The sequence below is a fragment of the Salmo salar genome, chromosome 02, assembly GCF_965601325.2.
Source record: "Salmo salar chromosome 02, fSalSal1, whole genome shotgun sequence".
In the NCBI taxonomy this organism is placed as follows: domain Eukaryota; kingdom Metazoa; phylum Chordata; class Actinopteri; order Salmoniformes; family Salmonidae; genus Salmo; species Salmo salar.
In genome coordinates this window covers 61768419-61786290 of record NC_138292.1, presented here as the reverse complement: position 1 = coordinate 61786290, position 17872 = coordinate 61768419, and the positions used below count along the sequence as shown (strand labels likewise).

The window sequence follows — 17872 nt, the reverse complement described above, 5'->3', positions numbered from 1 at the left end:
ACGTCACCGGTCTTTCTAGCCATCACTGATCCATTTTTCATTTTCCATTGGTTTTGTCTTGTTTTCCTACACACCTGGTTCCAATCCCATTCATTACAAGTTGTGTATTTAACCCTCTGTTTTCCCTCATGTCCTTGTCTGAGATTGTTTTGTTTGTTATTGGTTTCGTGTATTTTTTATTTGGTGAGCTACGGGTATTTTTACCCATGTTATTTTTATGTACGTTGGTTTTGGAGTTCGTGTTTGTTTATTATTGATTAAACAACTCCAGTTATACCAAGTTGGTTTCTCCTGCGCCTGACTTCCTTGCCACCTACACACACAACGATGACATATGCTTCCTGTGCTTTTTTCCGTTTTTTTCATCTATTACTCACACCAGTTTCAATCAGCTGAAAACACAATATTTTTGTTTATGGAAACGATACTTCACAGCGGTTTAAATGGTACAATGATTCTCTACACTATACATACTTGCAGGCGTGTGTGAGAGACAGGATATTATCTGGCCCGACATGAATTGAGTGATTTTATCAGTGCTCTGGTGCTGGAAAATGTTTTGCAACATCCAGGTGTTTATAGCCCTGACATCTTAACATCCCTGCTATCAGATGTTAGTATCTGTAGGGCGGTGTGTGTATATGTGTGTGTGTGTGTGTGTACGTGTACATTAAGGCCCCTTTCATAATAGACTTGCACCCCCCCTTGACCTCAGAACAGCCTCAATTCGTTGGGGCATGGACTCAACAAGGTGTCGAAAGCGTTCCACAGGGACGCTGACCCATGTTGACTCCAATACTTCTCACAGTTGTGTCAAGTTGGGCTGGATGTCCTTTGGATGGTGAACCATTCTTGATACACACGGGAAACTGAGTGTGAAAACCCCAGCAGCGTTGCAGTTCTTGACACAAACCGGTGCGCCTGGCACCTACTACCACACCCCGTTCAAAGGAACTTAAATATTTTGTCTTGCCCATTCACCCTACATACACAATCACATAAACAATCCATGTCTCAATTGTCTCAAGGCTTGAAAAATATTATTTAACCTGTCTCCTCCCCTTCCTCTACACTGATTGAACTGGATTTAACAAGTGACATCAATAAGAGATCATAGCTTTCACCTGGATTCACTTGGTCAGTCTATGTCATGGAAAGAGCATGCGTCCTTAATGTTTTGTACACTCTCTCTCTGTGTGTGTGTATAGTAGTATGAGGCTAGAGAGATCATGTTTACTGTAAACACAGACCGCGCTGGATACTAACTCACATCATATGCTGCCCTTTATCGCTCATTTAAAGTCCAGTGGGGGGGGGGGGTGTAACTGCTAGGGAAGAGAAGGACATCAGAGTCACTAGACATGGAGAGTGAGAGAAGGTGAGAGAGGGAGGCAGAGAGAGAGAGAGAGAGGGAGAGCGAGGAAGAGAGAGCGAGAGAGCGACGTCAGGAAAGGTGAATAAACGGCCAACCATGCCAGACCCAAGGATGTTTCAATGTTTCAGTCTGAAGGAGGGAGAAAAGAACGAGGGAGAAAGAAAGAAAGATAGATAGAAAGAAAGAGAGAATTACAGTGGCTGGAGTAGCTGTGGGTGGCGGGCGAGACTGTTCACTTGAGCGTGAACGAGCTGACATTCTAATGGAATCTATAATGCATGGGGAGAGGGTCAGAGTAATAGTGTCCTATTTCTCTACTGCTGTTCTCTCCCTCCCTCTAACATCTCCTCCACTATCACACCATCCTCCTCCCCATTTACAGATGTAGGACCTTCATTTGATCACTCTGTTGCAGGATAGCTTTACACATTTAAAACGTGTAGTGTTGATTATAATCAACATTGATTTTAATCCACATAATAATTCACATTCATTTGTTAATTCGTTTATTCATTTGTTTATCCATTCATCCATTCATTCATTACACCTAATCATTCATTCGTTAACTGTTCAATCATGAATTCATTCATTCATTCATTCATTCGTTCATTAATTCTCTCCGAATATCATATTGTTGCTTCTTAGTGAGCATGCTAGCTAGGAGCCCTAATCTTGACCTTCAGTGTTCACTCACCCTACCAAGGGCACTCCCCCACTGGGGGAGCTCACAACACACACAGCTTAAGCCAGCTTAAAGGAGCACTCCCAAATGTACACGCAGCCCCACGGGCCAAATTCTGGTCAACCTGAAAGCCTAGAAAACTAATTCAGACCTGCCATCACATAAACAGATAAGACACTTCCTAATGTTGAAGAATTGGAACATAAAGGTGATTTACTGTCTATCAGGGTTAGAAGGAATTCCTAGATTTTTCAGATAAATGATTGTAGTGTCTCTCGTTTCATGTTGCCGTAAACTCCTCGTAAGGTGATCCGTACTAAAAGAAACACAGCAGTGTTCAGGCAGTTCTGTTGTCAACAAGAGAACTTCCATGAACTCCTTGAAAAAACCTGAAAAAGTAGCCGTAGTGCTCTAGCTAAATGTTTTTAAAAGCACGCGTAATGTACCAGTACAACAGACAGATCAGAACAAACCACAACACCATAACCATCTCCCTGTGCAGCTAATGAGTTCCTAGTAAAAAAACATGGTGAAAAGACTCATAGGGGTGCATTTCCTGTGCAGTTTTCATGTAGGCCCATAGTATTGACTGTTGGCTTAATGCCACTGTGGTTTCCCTATCTATCAATACCTCAGAGCCACACTCCAGCCTCAGAAAGTGTGTAGTGTGCGCTGCAGCCCTAAGTGTAATGTATTGATGTGGTTTTCATTGATCGCGCTGTCAGCCACCTGCCTGTGTGTCACCAGAGTGCCTAAAGGAGCAGACCAGATCCAAAATGGCGGCTGTGTAATGTAATATAATGAGACCAGTTCTAACAGGGTGGCATGAGTGCATGTCGATGCCTTGCTAACTGCTGTGACCTCCATGGCTGCATGGAGAATAAGCGTGTTAGCATGAGGGCAATTTACAGGTGGGCAAAATCTCTCTCTCTCTCTCTCTCTCTCTCTCTCTCTCCCTCTCCCTCTCTCCTCTTCCTTTACTTCACTGAGAGGAAAGAGGGATATATTTAGCCCGGAGCTTGATTCGTCCTAAGAAGCAAAACAATGATGACACGTTGATGAGGTTGTGCCTGATTTGGTCGTGTGGCTTCGTAATTGGACTGTTAAAATAAGACAGGCCATCAACTTCCCCAGTCTTTCTACATGATACACCTAACGAAGATGTGTCATTTTTTAATTTCCGCTTGTCCAATCTCCGAAACGCTCTGCCAAATTTTCATTTGCATGTAATTATGGCTCAATAAAAAAAAGCCATTATGTCATAGAAGGATAGAGGAGTGAACATTCGCTGTTTTTTTTAGTTTTGACGTTTGTCTGTCCTTTTCACAGACTATGTAAAGAGGGATCTTGTGCACCAGTTGGCTTGATAGCGGGCCTACAGATGTAGGATCTACATTTGATCACCCTGTTGCAGGAGGTTTGAGTTTTAAAAAAGGGTTCTGAAGTTTGTAATTTCCACTTTGAAATTTCTCACTAGATTTTCTTAGTATAACCCACATAATAATTCACATTTACTGTTGCTGCAGCTTTATTTTCCTCCGTAGCAAACTGGCTCAAACTAAGATCCTACATCTGTAAGTAAATAAATATAAAGAGCTCAGCAATTCACCTCTCAAAAAAGTCTAAAAGCACAGTTGTAGCTACTTTAGGCACACCTGCCTGCCACAGCGGAAATACAGTCTGTTTGGCATATTGCAAATGAAGCGTACGGCCTCCCGCCCACCCGCACATCTTTCCCACTTCGTGTTCATTATCTGTATTTAGAGTGTGTAATCAAGCATGGGGGCTCTCGGCATACTGCTGAGAGGTAGTGTGTGTCCCGTAGCGAAGACATGTTTCCCCCGCTGTGAGTAGGTCGCAAGCACATACACACACATGCAAGAACATGCAAACACACACACATACACATCATACAGACAGGAGAAGACGTGTTGTAGCCGCTAGGTTGCAGGGTCTGGCTCCCACACTCCTCCTTTCACTTGTTCCCTCTCTTCCTGTTATTATCGTGGCAGGTTGTGAGACAGCGTCGACTTTGCTCCCCATCAATACCTTTAGAAGTGCATTTGGATCTGACTTCCAGTGTCAAGACGCTGTATTGAAGCACATGACATAAGTGTACATCTCTGAGCTCTGTGATGCGGGCGGGGCCCTAAATCCCTGACTTACGATCGATCATAAATGGATAAATGAAAAAGTTTATACCGTTGTACACCATGTCAGATTCCATCCTCCTAGGGCCTGCAGTACTGTAGACACTGTAGTATTTAAGGCCAGGACCTGATCAGGAAAAGTCCCCTAGCCCCTACAGTCCATAGCTAGGGCCTGGAGTTTTCCCTAGTCAGGTAACATAAATAGGAAAAACTCCTGGCCCCACACAGAGCATACAAGTAATAGTAGAGAGAAGTACTCTAAGTACACGTAACTGCCAAATTAAAGGAAACACGCGTGGTGGCCCAACGGCCTATTAAGACAAGTTAGGTTAGTGTTTCCTTTATTTTGGCAGTTACCCGTATAACATAACAGTCATTCTGACTTACCCAGTATCCTGAGTTGAGTGACGGCTCCGTGCAGACCGAAGAACATCCACAGGGGCCGGGAGTTGTCCACACACACTTGCATCCCCACGTTGGTGCCATTGTGGCTCAAGATCACCTCCCCTTCCTGGTTGACCAGGAAGCCCAGTATATCACTGCTCTGGAGCAGCGTGGGCACTCGGCACACGGCCCAGAATTCCTTGCGGTCGACTAACGCCTCCGGGTTGTAGGGCAGGTCGCTAGGGCGCAGCACAGCGGGGTCGCATGATGTCACGCCGTAGGACAGCGATCCCGACCTAGCTGGGCTCGACTTGGTCACCTTGATAAACACGGTCTCGCCGGTACGCAGTGGCCGGTCAGTGAAGACGAGCGTTCGCTCCTCTCTGGCGTGCTCGGATCTCGCCACCGTCTGCTCGTCGAGCGTCTTGATGTGGGCACCGCGGAGGGCGTGGAAATGGAGGTCGCTTTCGAGGGAGTGCGGGAGGACAGAGGACTGCTGGGTGTTGAGGGAGTTCTGGGGGATGGGGCAGGAGGAAGAGGGAGGGGCCAGGTGGAGGTGGGCGTGAGCTGGGCCAGAGCCGTCCACTTGCTGCAGGTTGAGGTCACAGAGGCTGACAGAGAGGCGGGATTCATCTGCCTCGCGGCGGAGAGAAGAGGAGCGTACGGTGGTGAAGGAGCGTGGACGGAGGAAGTCGGGAGGCACGATCTCACTCTCTGGAAGAAAAGAAGAAGGGAGAGAGAGAGAGAGAGAGAGAGAGAGAGCGAGGGAGAGGCAATTTTAGTTTCTATAATCATTGTAAATTGTGTTGAAATATAAAGAGAGACCATTATATCTAAGAAAGAGACGAAGAGAGATAAAATGAGGGAGAGTCCACTAATAATAATACTATCGTGTTGCTGTGTTGTCATTTGTTAGTGTGAGAATTATTTGACAGTTTATAAAGCCATTTCTGTCGCAATGTATTGTTTTTCCAACCTTGGAATATTCCTTGAATTGAAAAGAGAGAGAAACAGAGGAACAGAGAGAGAATTAAAGGAAGAGAGACACAAGCCAAGCACTAAAGAAAAGGCCGAAATTGGCTGATGTTACAAACTTGTACGAGATGTAGGATATTGCTAATTAGCTGGTACAGCAGCAGAGGAACGTGTCATTTAGCTTGTTTAAAGATGTAGAAATTCATTTGAAAAAACTACAGATTTGGTTGAGTGCTTTAATATCAGTAGGGAGCAGAATCAGCTCATTTCACATGAGGAGGACAAAGTGCTTAATTAACTAGCCTCGGATGATACCAGGAAAGAAATTAGTGTTTGTGAGACAGTGTGTGTGTATGTGTGTGTGTGTGTGTGTGTATGTGGAGCTCCCTCCTTCTGCATTCCATAGTACAGTATCATCCTTCTACAGTGAGCCATTTATATCTGCCAACACATGTTCCCCTTCACACAGTAGGGCGGTTAGTAGTGGTGCACGCACGCACGCACGCGCGCGCGCACGCACGCACACACACACACACACACACACACACACACACACACACACACACACACACACACACACACACACACACACACACACACACACACACACACACACACACACAGAGAATGCCCTGCTTATAGTCTCCAAGATCCCCACTCCACCCCTGCTGGGCAGCTGCCTGCCTGAAAATAAGGTCTCTAAATGTGTAACCCCCCCCACTCCCCTTCAGCCCAGCGTTGGGAGAATTAGCCCTGGGGTGTATTCAATAGGAGCCAAACAGAACCAAAATGGAAGCAAATGGAAGGAAACGGGGAGGCTCCTACAGTACCTGAATTTGTCAAATAGAAACTCTCGTTTTTGTTGCGAAACGTTTTCCGTTTGCAACTGTTTGCTACGGTTTCGACTAATGATTACACTCCTGGCGGGGGGTTACACCCCTGAAGAGACATCCCCATCACTCAGACAGAGAGAGAAGCAGGAGGGAGAGAGGGAAGGGGGAGAGGGGAAGGGAGGGACAAAGAAGAGGGACAGTCATTGCTCAGAGTAAGAGGATAAGGAAAATGAGTGACCAGACTGACCACCTTTGTTGATGGACAGAGAGAGAGAGAGAGAGAGAGAGAGAGAGAGAGAGAGAGAGAGAGAGAGAGATTGGGGAGCAAGGTAAGCGGGGGAGGGAAAGAGAAAGAAAATGACATTGTTGACCACCTCCTCTGAGAGGGCAGAAGATAGAGAGAGAGCCCATCACTCAAAGAGCGAGAGAACGAGACAGAGAGAAAGCGGGACCACCAGAAAATGATAGCGAGTGACCACCTCTTTTGAGATAGGAGACCCCATCATTCAGAGCGAGGGAGCGACAGACTGACAGAAAGGAAGAGAGAGAGAGCGAGAGAGAGAGAGGATAAAAGCCAGCATCCACCAGTCCTCCCGGGAGAGGTCTAGTCTGCAGCCAGGCCCATTTCACCCACTGCTCCCTCTGAGGCCTGTCCCAGAAAGCCTTTTAAAGGACAGGGCCAGCTCTGGACATAGATAAACCTCTTACCCCTTAATTACTACTCTCACGAGGCCTGCCAGACAGCCTGCCTGAGTGTGTGTGTGTGTCTGTGTGTGTGTGTCTGCTAATAACAGCAGTGAAACCACAGAGATCTAACATCTCTTAGCCTGTCCCATCTGAAAGGGCTGAAAGGGACCCTGGCCAGAGTGGGATTATCTTCCACTCGGAAAGCATTAAAATGTATTTTGTCCTAATATGGACACCGTACAAATGATAATGCCTGGCAAGGCAATGCAGGGTATTTGAATGTGTGCCAGAAAACCAACTGCTGTCCATTTGTGAGCTATTCAGCATTTTGGTGTACATTCCTTGTCCACTTCACTGTGATGAACGGTATGACATTTAACAGCCAGAGAACCTATGCTGTCAAATGTGGTGAGGAGATTCTAATTGAGAACCGGTTGCGACCTGTCAGGCTGACCAAGCCGGCTAGATTATCAGAGCTTCGTCTTTCTTGTTGTTCACTAAGAAGATTATGTCCAGATTATGCCCAGATTGTACAGGGAAAAAGAGAGGTTTCTGTTTTAGTGCTGGCTGCAATAAATGTTAGAGTCAAACCAGGATCCAGGAACCAGCTCTAACTCTTACCCAATACCAGATCATTCAATCAAACCTCACTAAATCATTTCAAAGAAGCACTGTAAGGGAATATTTCAGTGGCCTACTGAAAGGCAACAACTGACTTCCTATACTAATTTTACATTTCAGCAAGAGCTCTTATCCTAAGTGACGTACAGTAGTGAATGCATACGTTTTCACACTTTTCCCCCATGGGAATCGAACCGATAACCCTGGCGTTGCAAGCGCCACACTCTACCAACTGAGCCACACTTGCTACCTTTACATACTATACTGTGCGGGATTGACGGATTACATAATTAGGGTTATAGGTGCTCATTTAGTCTATCAAAAGACCAGAGAACAAAGACACCTTACAGTGTGTTATCCTCCGTTTAGTAGTGCTGATTCAACGTCGATCATCCTCCAACTGCCATCCCTTTGACAAGTTCCCGCCTTTAAATCCAAGATGGCAGCCCAGTTTCCTCCAAGTCATGTCAAGTGTCAATTAGCATTAGCAGCTAATGCACAGACGGCTCTGGAAACTGACTGTATTAATGTTTCACGGGACTAAGGGACTTTAATCGTTAAACTAACAGCCCAAAAAGCACACAGTGCAGTAAGCACTGTTAGCGCCCGAGCCTAGCAGAGAGAGAGATGACTACCGCTAGCTTTTTATTCAATCTGATGCTTCCCACTTCCTCTATCCTCTCCTACTGTAGCGTCCAAGCCCTTAGTGGATGCCGCAGACAAGCTAATGTAAATGAAGAAAATTATCAAAATCCATTTCTATTTCATAAAACTTTTCATTTCCCAAACAGTCGAACGCAGAGGGGCTACCCTTCAATTAAGTATTTCCTAACGAGGTGAGGAGACAAAGCACTTGGCAACATACTTAAGCCAAATGATTGGGGAAGGAAAGGGATACTCCCTTGGCGGTGGGAGTATGTGTGCGTGATCGCATGTGTGTAGCTCAGGCATACTAACTTCTAACATCCCCAATGCCAGCCCTGATTCCAATGCTGGACGAACTCTCACTCTCTAGACCAGGGATGGGCACCTGGGGCCCGCAGACCAAAAATAAAGAAATATACAGTACCAGTCAAAAGTTTGGACACACCTACTCATTCAAGGATTTTTCTTTATTTTTACTATTTTCTACATTGTGGAATAGTGAAGACATCACAACTATGAAATAACACATATGGAATCATGTAGTAACCAAAAATATTATATTTGAGATTCTTCAAAGTAGCCACCCTTTGCCTTGATGACAGCTTTGCACACTCTTGGCATTCTCTCAACTAGTTTCATGAGGTAGTCACCTGGAATGCATTTCAATTAACAGGTGTGCCTTGTTAAAAGCTAATTTGTGGAATTTCTTTCCTTCTTAATGCGTTTGAGCCAATCAGTTGTGTTGTGACAAGGTAGGGTTGGTATACAGAAGATAGACATATTTGACAAAAAATCAAGTCCATATTATGTCAAGATCAGTTCAAATAAGCAAAGAGAAACGACACTCCTACCTATCTCTCCGATTTGGTCCAACCGTACATACATACACGTACGCTACGGTCACAAGACGCAGACCTCCTTACTGTCCCTAGAATTTCTAAACAAACAGCTGGATGTAGGGCTTTCTCCTATAGATATAAATATTTCTGGAATGATTTGCCTATCCATGCGAGAGACGCAGACTCGGTCTCGACCTTAAAGTCTTTACTGAAGACTCATCTCTTCAGTAGGTCCTATGATTGAGTGAAGTCTGGCCCCGGGGTGCGAAGGTGAACGGCAAGGCACTGGAGCGACGAACTGCCCTTGCTGTCTCTGCCTGGCCGGCTCCCCTCTCTCCACTGGGATTCTCTGCCTCTGACCCTATTCCATGCCGTCCCTAAGAGGGGTACGTCACTTGAGTGGGTTGAGTCACAGACGTGATCTTCCTGTCTGGTTTTGCGCCCCTCAGGCTCGTGCGGTGGAGGAGATCTTTGTGGGCTATACTCAGCCTTGTCTCATGGTAGTAAGTTGGTGGTCTGTTGATATCCCTCTAGTGGTGTGGGGGCTGTGCTTTGGCAAAGTGGGTGGGGTTATATCGTGCCTGGTTGGCCCTGTCCGGGGGTATCGTCAGACAGCCAGGCCACGTGTCCCCGTCTCAGTCTTCAGTAACTATGCTGCAATAGTCTATGTGCCGGGGGGCTAGGGTCAGGTTGTTATCTCTGGTGTAATTCTCCTGTCTTATCTTGTGTCCTGTATGAATGTAAGTATGCTCCCTCTAATTCTCTCTCTCTCTCCTTCTCTCTCCCCTCCCGGAGGACCTGAGCCCTAGGATCATGCCTCAGGACTACCTGGCCTGATTACTCCTTGTTGTCCCCAGTCCACCTGGTCGTGCTACTGCTCCAGTTTCAATTGTTCTGCTTGCGGCTATGGAACCCTGACCTGTTCACCAGACGTGCTACCTTGTCCCGGTCCTGCTGTTTTCGACTCGCTCTCTCTCTCTCTACCGCACCTGCTGTCTCGACCTCTGAATGCTCGGCTATGAAAAGCCAACTGACATTTACTCTTGAGGTGCTGACCTGTTGCACCCTGTACAATCACTGTGATTATTATTTGACCCTGCTGGTCATTTATGAACGTTTGAACAATCTGGCCTTAAATGGCCATGTACTCTTATAATCTCCACCCGGCACAGCCAGAAGAGGACTGGCCACCGCTCAGAGCCTGTTTCCTCTCTAGGTTTATTCCTAGGTTCCTGCCTTTCTAGGGAGTTTTTCCTAGCCACCGTGCTTCTACATCTGCATTGCTTGCTGTTTGGGGTTTTAGGCTGGGTTTCTGTACAGCACTTTGTGACATCTGCTAATGTAAAAAGGGCTTTATAAATACATTTGATTGAATGATTGATTAAATCGTTTTTTTCCTTCACCAATCTACACACACTACCCCATAATGAGTTAGAATAGTAGAACACAAAAGGTGCAATTTAGAAATGTGGTTGTGAATCAGCAGTCACTAAATTAGTCCACGTCAGCAAAACATTTTTTAGATTGATAAATGAACGGTCAGCTATCTAAATTTGTAGTAAGTATGATCGAATTACTGACTGGGGTGGGGCCCATTGATTATCAGATATCATATTAAAAACTGCAAACATTTGCCTCCACCCTATGACAAAATGTGTAGAATTTCAGGAAATTAGTTATAAAATTGCTAAATCTTCTCTCCGCCTCATGGAAAACAGTGTAACATTTAAGCAAACTTGCTTTACAACGGCAACAGGAAATGTTAAAACGTAATTTATTTCTCTTTGCTGTCACTAACTTTTTTCTGGCGGGGGGTGGATGTGTGGCTACGACCCCTCATGATGAGTTCTGTTATTTTGTGGCCCCACCCCCATCAAAGTTGCCCATCCCTGCTCTAGGCTCACTCAAATCAAATCACCAGGGTCTTTGAGAATGACAACATGACATCATCAAACGGAGCCGAGAGTGGCGTGTGGCTTTCTTTCATTACTGCAGAGCTCTGTCCTAAATTGGATTAGGGTTGGGGATAGACGTTTGGCACGACGAGGAATAGCTGAGGAACCCAGGGACACGAGGGAGGCACGGAGGAATGGAGTTTGGGAGGAGGGCATAATGATGACATGACTCAGGGGATAACAGGATTGAGGACAAGAGACGGAGGGATGTGAAAGGAGAGGGTGGGATAGGAGGAGAGGAGTTGTGACAATGTCAGATTAGGAATGCTGAGAAGAGGGGAGCAGCCCTCCTATTAATTCTCTCTCTCTCTCGCTTTCTTGCTCTCTCTCTCTCTTTCTCTCTCTCTCTCTCTCTCTCTCTCTCTCTCTCTCTTTCGCTCTCTCCCTCTCTCGCTTTCTTGCTCTCTCTCTCTCTCCCTCTTTCTCTCTCTCATGCTCTTTGTTTCCACACACTCACTAACACTCAGCAGAATGTACTGCTTGTACTGTAGCTTCCTGTTAAGTTCAGTGATGGTACATAGTGTGTCTACTGCGTACCATCTCTCCTGGTTTGAATCACTCTGTGAGTCAACAGTCTCCACTGAATGCAGAATTTGGTGCATGATCTGGTCTTACACTAGCTCTGGTCCAGGGCGTTCGCACGTTCCTCTACTTAGGGTAAAAATGTGTTAGTCGAGGAACTTGCTAGGGCCGCGGACAAGAGCTAGTCTTACAGTATAACAAATACAGCAACCATCATGAAGATGTACTATGAGATTCGACAATGATTCTTTTTTTCTGCCGAGCTGAATGTTGACATTCATGAACACAGTTTCAAGATGTTAGGCTTTAGCCCAATTCTTCATGAAAGGAGGTCTCTGTAGACCAGTTCTAAATGGCAGTCCATGTTTACCTTGTGCCCCTATTGAGACGGAGAGAGGGAGGAGAATATGAGAGGGAAGATAAAAGAGTGAAGGATGCTGTGCCTATGCTGAAAAAGTGGAGTGTGTGTTTGTGTGTGTTTGTGTGTGTTTGTGCGTGCGTGTGTGTAAGTTTGTGTATGTGTGAGTGTATGCGTGGAACTGCACCAGCTGCTGCCCACTCATCATGGTGCACCTGCTCTTTAAGCTAGAGACAAACCCCTTTGTCCCCATTGGTCCTTTTCAGATAGGCTGCCCACAGATGTTCGTTCTCATTGGCCGATTGGCCGAGGGCACAGATTTGCAATTGCATCTCTCTGAAAGAAGCTTCAAACAAAGTAGGCACTAAGGCCTCTCCCTGACACACACACACACACACACACACACACACACACACACACACACACACACACACACACACACACACACACACACACACACACACACACACACACACACACACCATCCCAATCTAACCCTGTTAAGGAAACTAACTGTGATGGAGACACAGAGCGAGGCAGCTGTAGTCAATACACAAGGAGAGAGAGAAAAAAACGTATTTAAAATCCAAACACATTTAATTGAGAACTAAATGCAGCACCTGTTGGGCTAAACCAACAAATAAACAAAATGGAGGAGTGGAGGGGGGTGTTTGGGCTCTTTCTCTGAGAATTTGATTGAGATTGGCAATGAAGCTAGCAGGCTACTAATGCTGTGTGTGTGCGGGGAAGAGGAGGGAGGAGAGGGAGAAGAAGGAGAGGGATAGGCTGGCTGGCTTAGAGGCTTTGCTAGCTTTCCACATGAATAAATACTATAGTATTTACTGTAGTATACAGTAGTATTTACAGGTAACTATAGTATAAATACTGTAGTAAAATAACTGTAGTATATACTATAGTAATTAATGTAGTGTTTTGACGGATTGTAGTATACTGTAGTATTTATTGTAGTTATTTTGTGGACTGTAGTATACTGTAGTGTTTTTGGGGACATTACTGTAGTTTTTACTATAGTGTTCTTGTTTTTTTTTATCTTTGACATATAAGTGGAGGCTTTCTCCTTGAGGAAACCTACTGGAGAAATACTAAGAGGACATTTTCTATAACCTGTAGGGAACACAATATATGGTATTTATGTGGCATGTAGGTTTCTTACTTATGGGTGGCATATATTGCAATATGGGGAAGGGGAATGGGCAGGGTATATGCAAATTAAATACTGTAGTATTTAGTATAGTTTAAAAAGTGTAGTGTTTTTGCAGACTGTAGTGTTTTTGTGGACATTTCTGTAGTATTTACTACAGTGTTTTTCTTGCAGATAATACTGTTGTATTTACTATAGTATTCTACACTATACTACAACATTCTATAGTAAGTACTACACATGATAGAGGGATTCTACAGTGTGTAGTATAGTATTCTACAGTATACTACAGTTTACTACATAACTCTATAGTAAGTATTATAGTGTTCTATAGTCAACTGTAGTATTTTTTACGTGGGTTTAGCAGAGCGAACGTGCCAGGGTTCGAGAGCCAACGTTGTGGCTCTCCCTGTGAGAGGGAGGATTTGCACAGTTATACATCTGGCTTCGCTCTCTCTCGTGCTCTCTCTCTCAGAGCTTGGCTTTATTTACAAACTCTCAGGGATTCATAAGATGTGAGAGACTGATGGGAGTGGAGGATTGGGACGGGACTGAAAGGAGGAGAGGAGAAGTGGAGTAGGGAGGAAGGAGAGAAGCTCACAGCTGTGTTCTTTTAGAAGTAGAGCTGCACAGCTGAGACGGGCGGGGATGGATGGGGAGAGACGCGGAGGGATGGGGAGGAGAGTGCTCATGTTTTGAGATGGTTCCCAGGAGAGACTAAGTGATAGAGAGATAAAGAGGGATGGAGAGAGGTGGAGAGAGAGAGTTGGAAAAAGAGAGAGGTGGGTGAGAGAGGTAAAGAAGGATAGTGTGTGTGAGAGGGATAGAAAGAGAGAGAGTGATTGAGTGAGAGAGAAAGAGAGAAGGATACAGTGAGTGCGTGGATAGAAAGAGAGAGAGAAAAGAGATGAAGTGGAGAGAGAGAGAGAGAGAGAGGCAGCGAGGGAGGGTTTGAGGGATGTTTGGGATGGTGCCGTATACCCTGATACTCCCTGGCTTTGGGCCAGTCGCTCCCTCCCCTCGCCGGCAGGTCGATTTCGATCCCCCAGGCTGGAAAGATCAACAGCCATTTGGGAGGCGACACACGCCACATGGCTCCAAAACAAAAGCCCAGGCACAAATGCTCTCCATAAGTCACAAAAGCCCCAGAAGCCCCGGTCCCTTAGGTCATCGGCAAAATTCAGCATGTGCAGCATCTCTTAACCAATCAGTGGTCGGGGCCTAAGCATTAATACATGAATAACTCCATCATAAGGTTCTTATATTAAAGCCCCTCTCAGTCAGTTTTCCTGCTGCTCGACTGTTCCAACCAGACCGTGGCAGGTCTGGGTTCAAGTACTATTTACAATTCTTCAAATACTTTTGAGTGTTTGCTCTAACTGCCTGGAGTGCAAGATGGGCAGTGTTTGCAGTTTTGAGGCTATTCTGTTGGTTCCATTAAGCCAGTCAAACTCAATTAAGCACAGATAAAGTATTTGAAGTTATTTTGAGTAGTATTTGAACCCAGGTCTGGACTGTGGTGGGGACAGAGCTGTTATTTGGCTAATCATTTATTGGGTCAAAAGGGGGGAATTAATTCCAGCCAATGTAAGGGACTGCCTTTGACTCAGATTGAATGTATTGTCTTGCAATCTTCTATGCATCACCTATATGTTTAGACAGGGCTATATAAATTGTGTTGTTTCCCACACTTCATAATAGGGGGTAGTCCATTGTACAGTGTCCATTTTAGGACGTGAAAGACATGAAGTACAACGTCAGGAAGGACAACATAAATCTTGGCATTACACCTCTGGTGTCTTCCCACTGGGCACAGACGACCAGATCAACATCTAGTTTGGATTTACATTTGGTTGAGATGTAACTAATGTGAATTCAACGTGAAAACAACAAAACATTTCACCATGTTATTGGATTTAGGTTAAAGGTTGGGTGAAAAAAAAGGACAACATTCCTTTACGTTGACGACTTTTTTTCAAATCCAATCAGTTTTCCAAGTTGATTCAACCTCAGCACATTGAATTATTTTGTTGAAATGACGTGGAAACAACATGGATTCAACCAGTTTTTGCCCAGTGGGTTTAATCTACTTCAAAATGTCCTATAAAATAGGAAATTAGTATTAAACTCAGTCAACATAATCTCAAATTGGTTTCACTGCCAAACCATACAGAATCTTTTTTCTCTGTCTATCCAAACCACTGACCAAACAATGACCTTGACTTCTACAGTACATTTGACATTTACGTCCATAACCACAGCCAGACAATTAACTAGTATTTTGAATGTGGAGACCGTTGTGACATTCAAACTGCTCTTTCTACAATACATATCTAGTTTGAACGCATAAAACCACAAAGTTACAACATAACTTATCCTAAACGTATTATGCTTGGATCTTCTGATTTGACCAGGGGACTTATAAGTGCACCTACAGTATTAGCTAGGAATTAGACAGTTCGGCCAAGTCAAACCTCAATGCCAGTCAAAACACTAAACTAATCAAATAACCATTTTACCGACAGGACTGTGTTTTCCCCTCAGTGGACCGTAACCAGTAACCTCCGTGGTCTGTGTCTATGGTTTTGGATAACGTTTGGATAACGTCCCTCAATGACTTCTAGTGTTCCAAATGACTTCATATTACCGCAGTCATAAGATTGGACCGAGAACATAGCGGACGATAGGTCCAAAACATGGCAAGGAACCAAGGGTCCAATAAGCTCTACTTCAGTATCCATCTTCTCTGTGCAATATCTTGATAATAACAATAATAGGAGATATTTTTCATCGGTTAAGAGGCTGAGGACATATTGCAGATATTCCTTTAGAAAGTCCTTACTCCAGTGACACGTGTCATCTATTTTTGCGTTTCAAACTTGGCCGACCTCTCAGCAGTTGTAAATCTTTTCTTGTTGCCATTAGAATCGTCATTAGTTTATATACAGATGTAGGATCTTAATTTGATCACCCTGTTGCAGGAGAACGTTCCTGAAATGTAAAACCTGTAGTGTATTTGAGGTTTAAAAAGGTTTCTGAAGTTTGTAATTTACACTTACAAATTTCAGACTTGATTTCCTCTAACGAAAAATGTATCAACCCCTACAGAAATGTCCATTCATTATAATCTGCATAATAATTCACATTTCCTGTTGCTGCAGGATTATTTTCCTGCTGTAGCAAATTGTCTCAAATTAAGATCCTACATCTCTCGGTAGTTACTCTCTCAGTATCCTTAGGGTAAAAGTAAGTGAGAAAACATTGTGAGTTTGCAGTGAGAGTAAAGCAAAATAGTGAATTAGCTTGCTTTGATGAATGTTCTTCTATGCTAATGCCTCTCTTCTCCCACTCATAAATTCTCTCTCTAGCTTCCGCCCCTTCTTTCCTTCTCCCTCTCTCTCACTTTCTCCCTCACTCCCACTTTTTCACTCATCCCATCATTCTCTGTTCCTTCTTCTCTCCGTCTCTCACTCCCTCCCTCCCACCAGCTCTCCTTCTAATCATTAGTTTGTGCCACTACACAGCTGCACCACGACATATCACATATGCATCTTGGTACTAGCCAGCAAAACCCAGCCCAAGCAGACTGGTTCCATCCAGATCTCATATGTCATTAATAATTACGTTAATAGAGTAATTCTCTACAGCTGGTCACAAAGGTTTAAACTGTGTTAACTCCAAACAGGGACACAGTCAACTACACTGCAAGAGCCTCTCTGCTTGTCTGTGATGGCTGAAATGATCTGTACTGTATATAAAAGTTCTGTCTTATTGGATTTATAGATAAGGACAGGTTTACAGTTGAAGTCGGTAGTTTACATACACTTAGGTTGGAGTCATTAAAACTTGTTTTTCAACCAATCCACAAATTTCTTGCTAACAAACTATAGTTTTGGCAAGTCGGTTAGGACATCTACTTTGTGCATGACACAAGTCATTTTTCCAACAATTGTTTACAGATAGATTTATTCACTTATAATTCACTGTATCACAATTCCAGTGGGTCAGAAGTTTACATACACTAAGTTGACTGTGCCTTTAAACAGCTTGGGAAATTCCAGAAAATTATGTCATGGCTTTAGAAGCTTCTGATAGGCTAATTGACATCATTTGAGTCAATTGGAGGTGTACCTGTGGATGTATTTCAAGGCCTACCTTCAAACACAGTGCCCCTTTGCTTGACATCATGGGAAAATCAAAAGAAATCAGCCAAGAACTCAGAAAACAATTGTAGACCTCCACAAGTCTGGTTCATCCTTGGGAGCAATTTCCAAACAGCTGAAGGTACCACGTTCATCTGTACAAACAATAGTACAAGTATAAACACCATGGGACCACGCAGCCATCATACCGCTCAGGAAGGAGATGCGTTCTCTCCTAGAGATCAACGTACTTTGGTGCTAAAAGTGCAAATCCATCCCAGAACAACAGCAAAGGTCCATGCAAAGATGCTGGAGGAAACAAGTACAAAAGTATCTATATCCACAGTAAAATGAGTCCTATATCGACATAACCTGAAAGGCCGCTCAGCAAGGAAGAAGTCACTGCTCCAAAACCGTCATAAAAAAGCCAGACTACGGTTTGCAACTGCACATGGGGAGAAATGTCCTCTGGTCTGATGAAAGAAAAATAGAACTTTGGCCATAATGACCATCGTTATGTTTGGAGGAAAAAGGGGGAGGCT

General features: G+C 44.3%; 1 protein-coding gene across 2 annotated transcripts in view; it reads right to left on the bottom strand.

Moving 5' to 3' along the window:
- LOC106586787 (E3 ubiquitin-protein ligase NEURL1) overlaps nucleotides 1–17872 on the bottom strand; it is a 97616-nt gene that overhangs the window by 12580 nt on the left and 67164 nt on the right. For both annotated transcript variants that reach the window (XM_014174440.3, XM_014174449.3), the window contains exon 4: nucleotides 4595–5305. In XM_014174440.3, the coding sequence (XP_014029915.1) occupies nucleotides 4595–5305 (711 nt within the window). The remainder of the gene's footprint in view (nucleotides 1–4594; nucleotides 5306–17872) is intronic.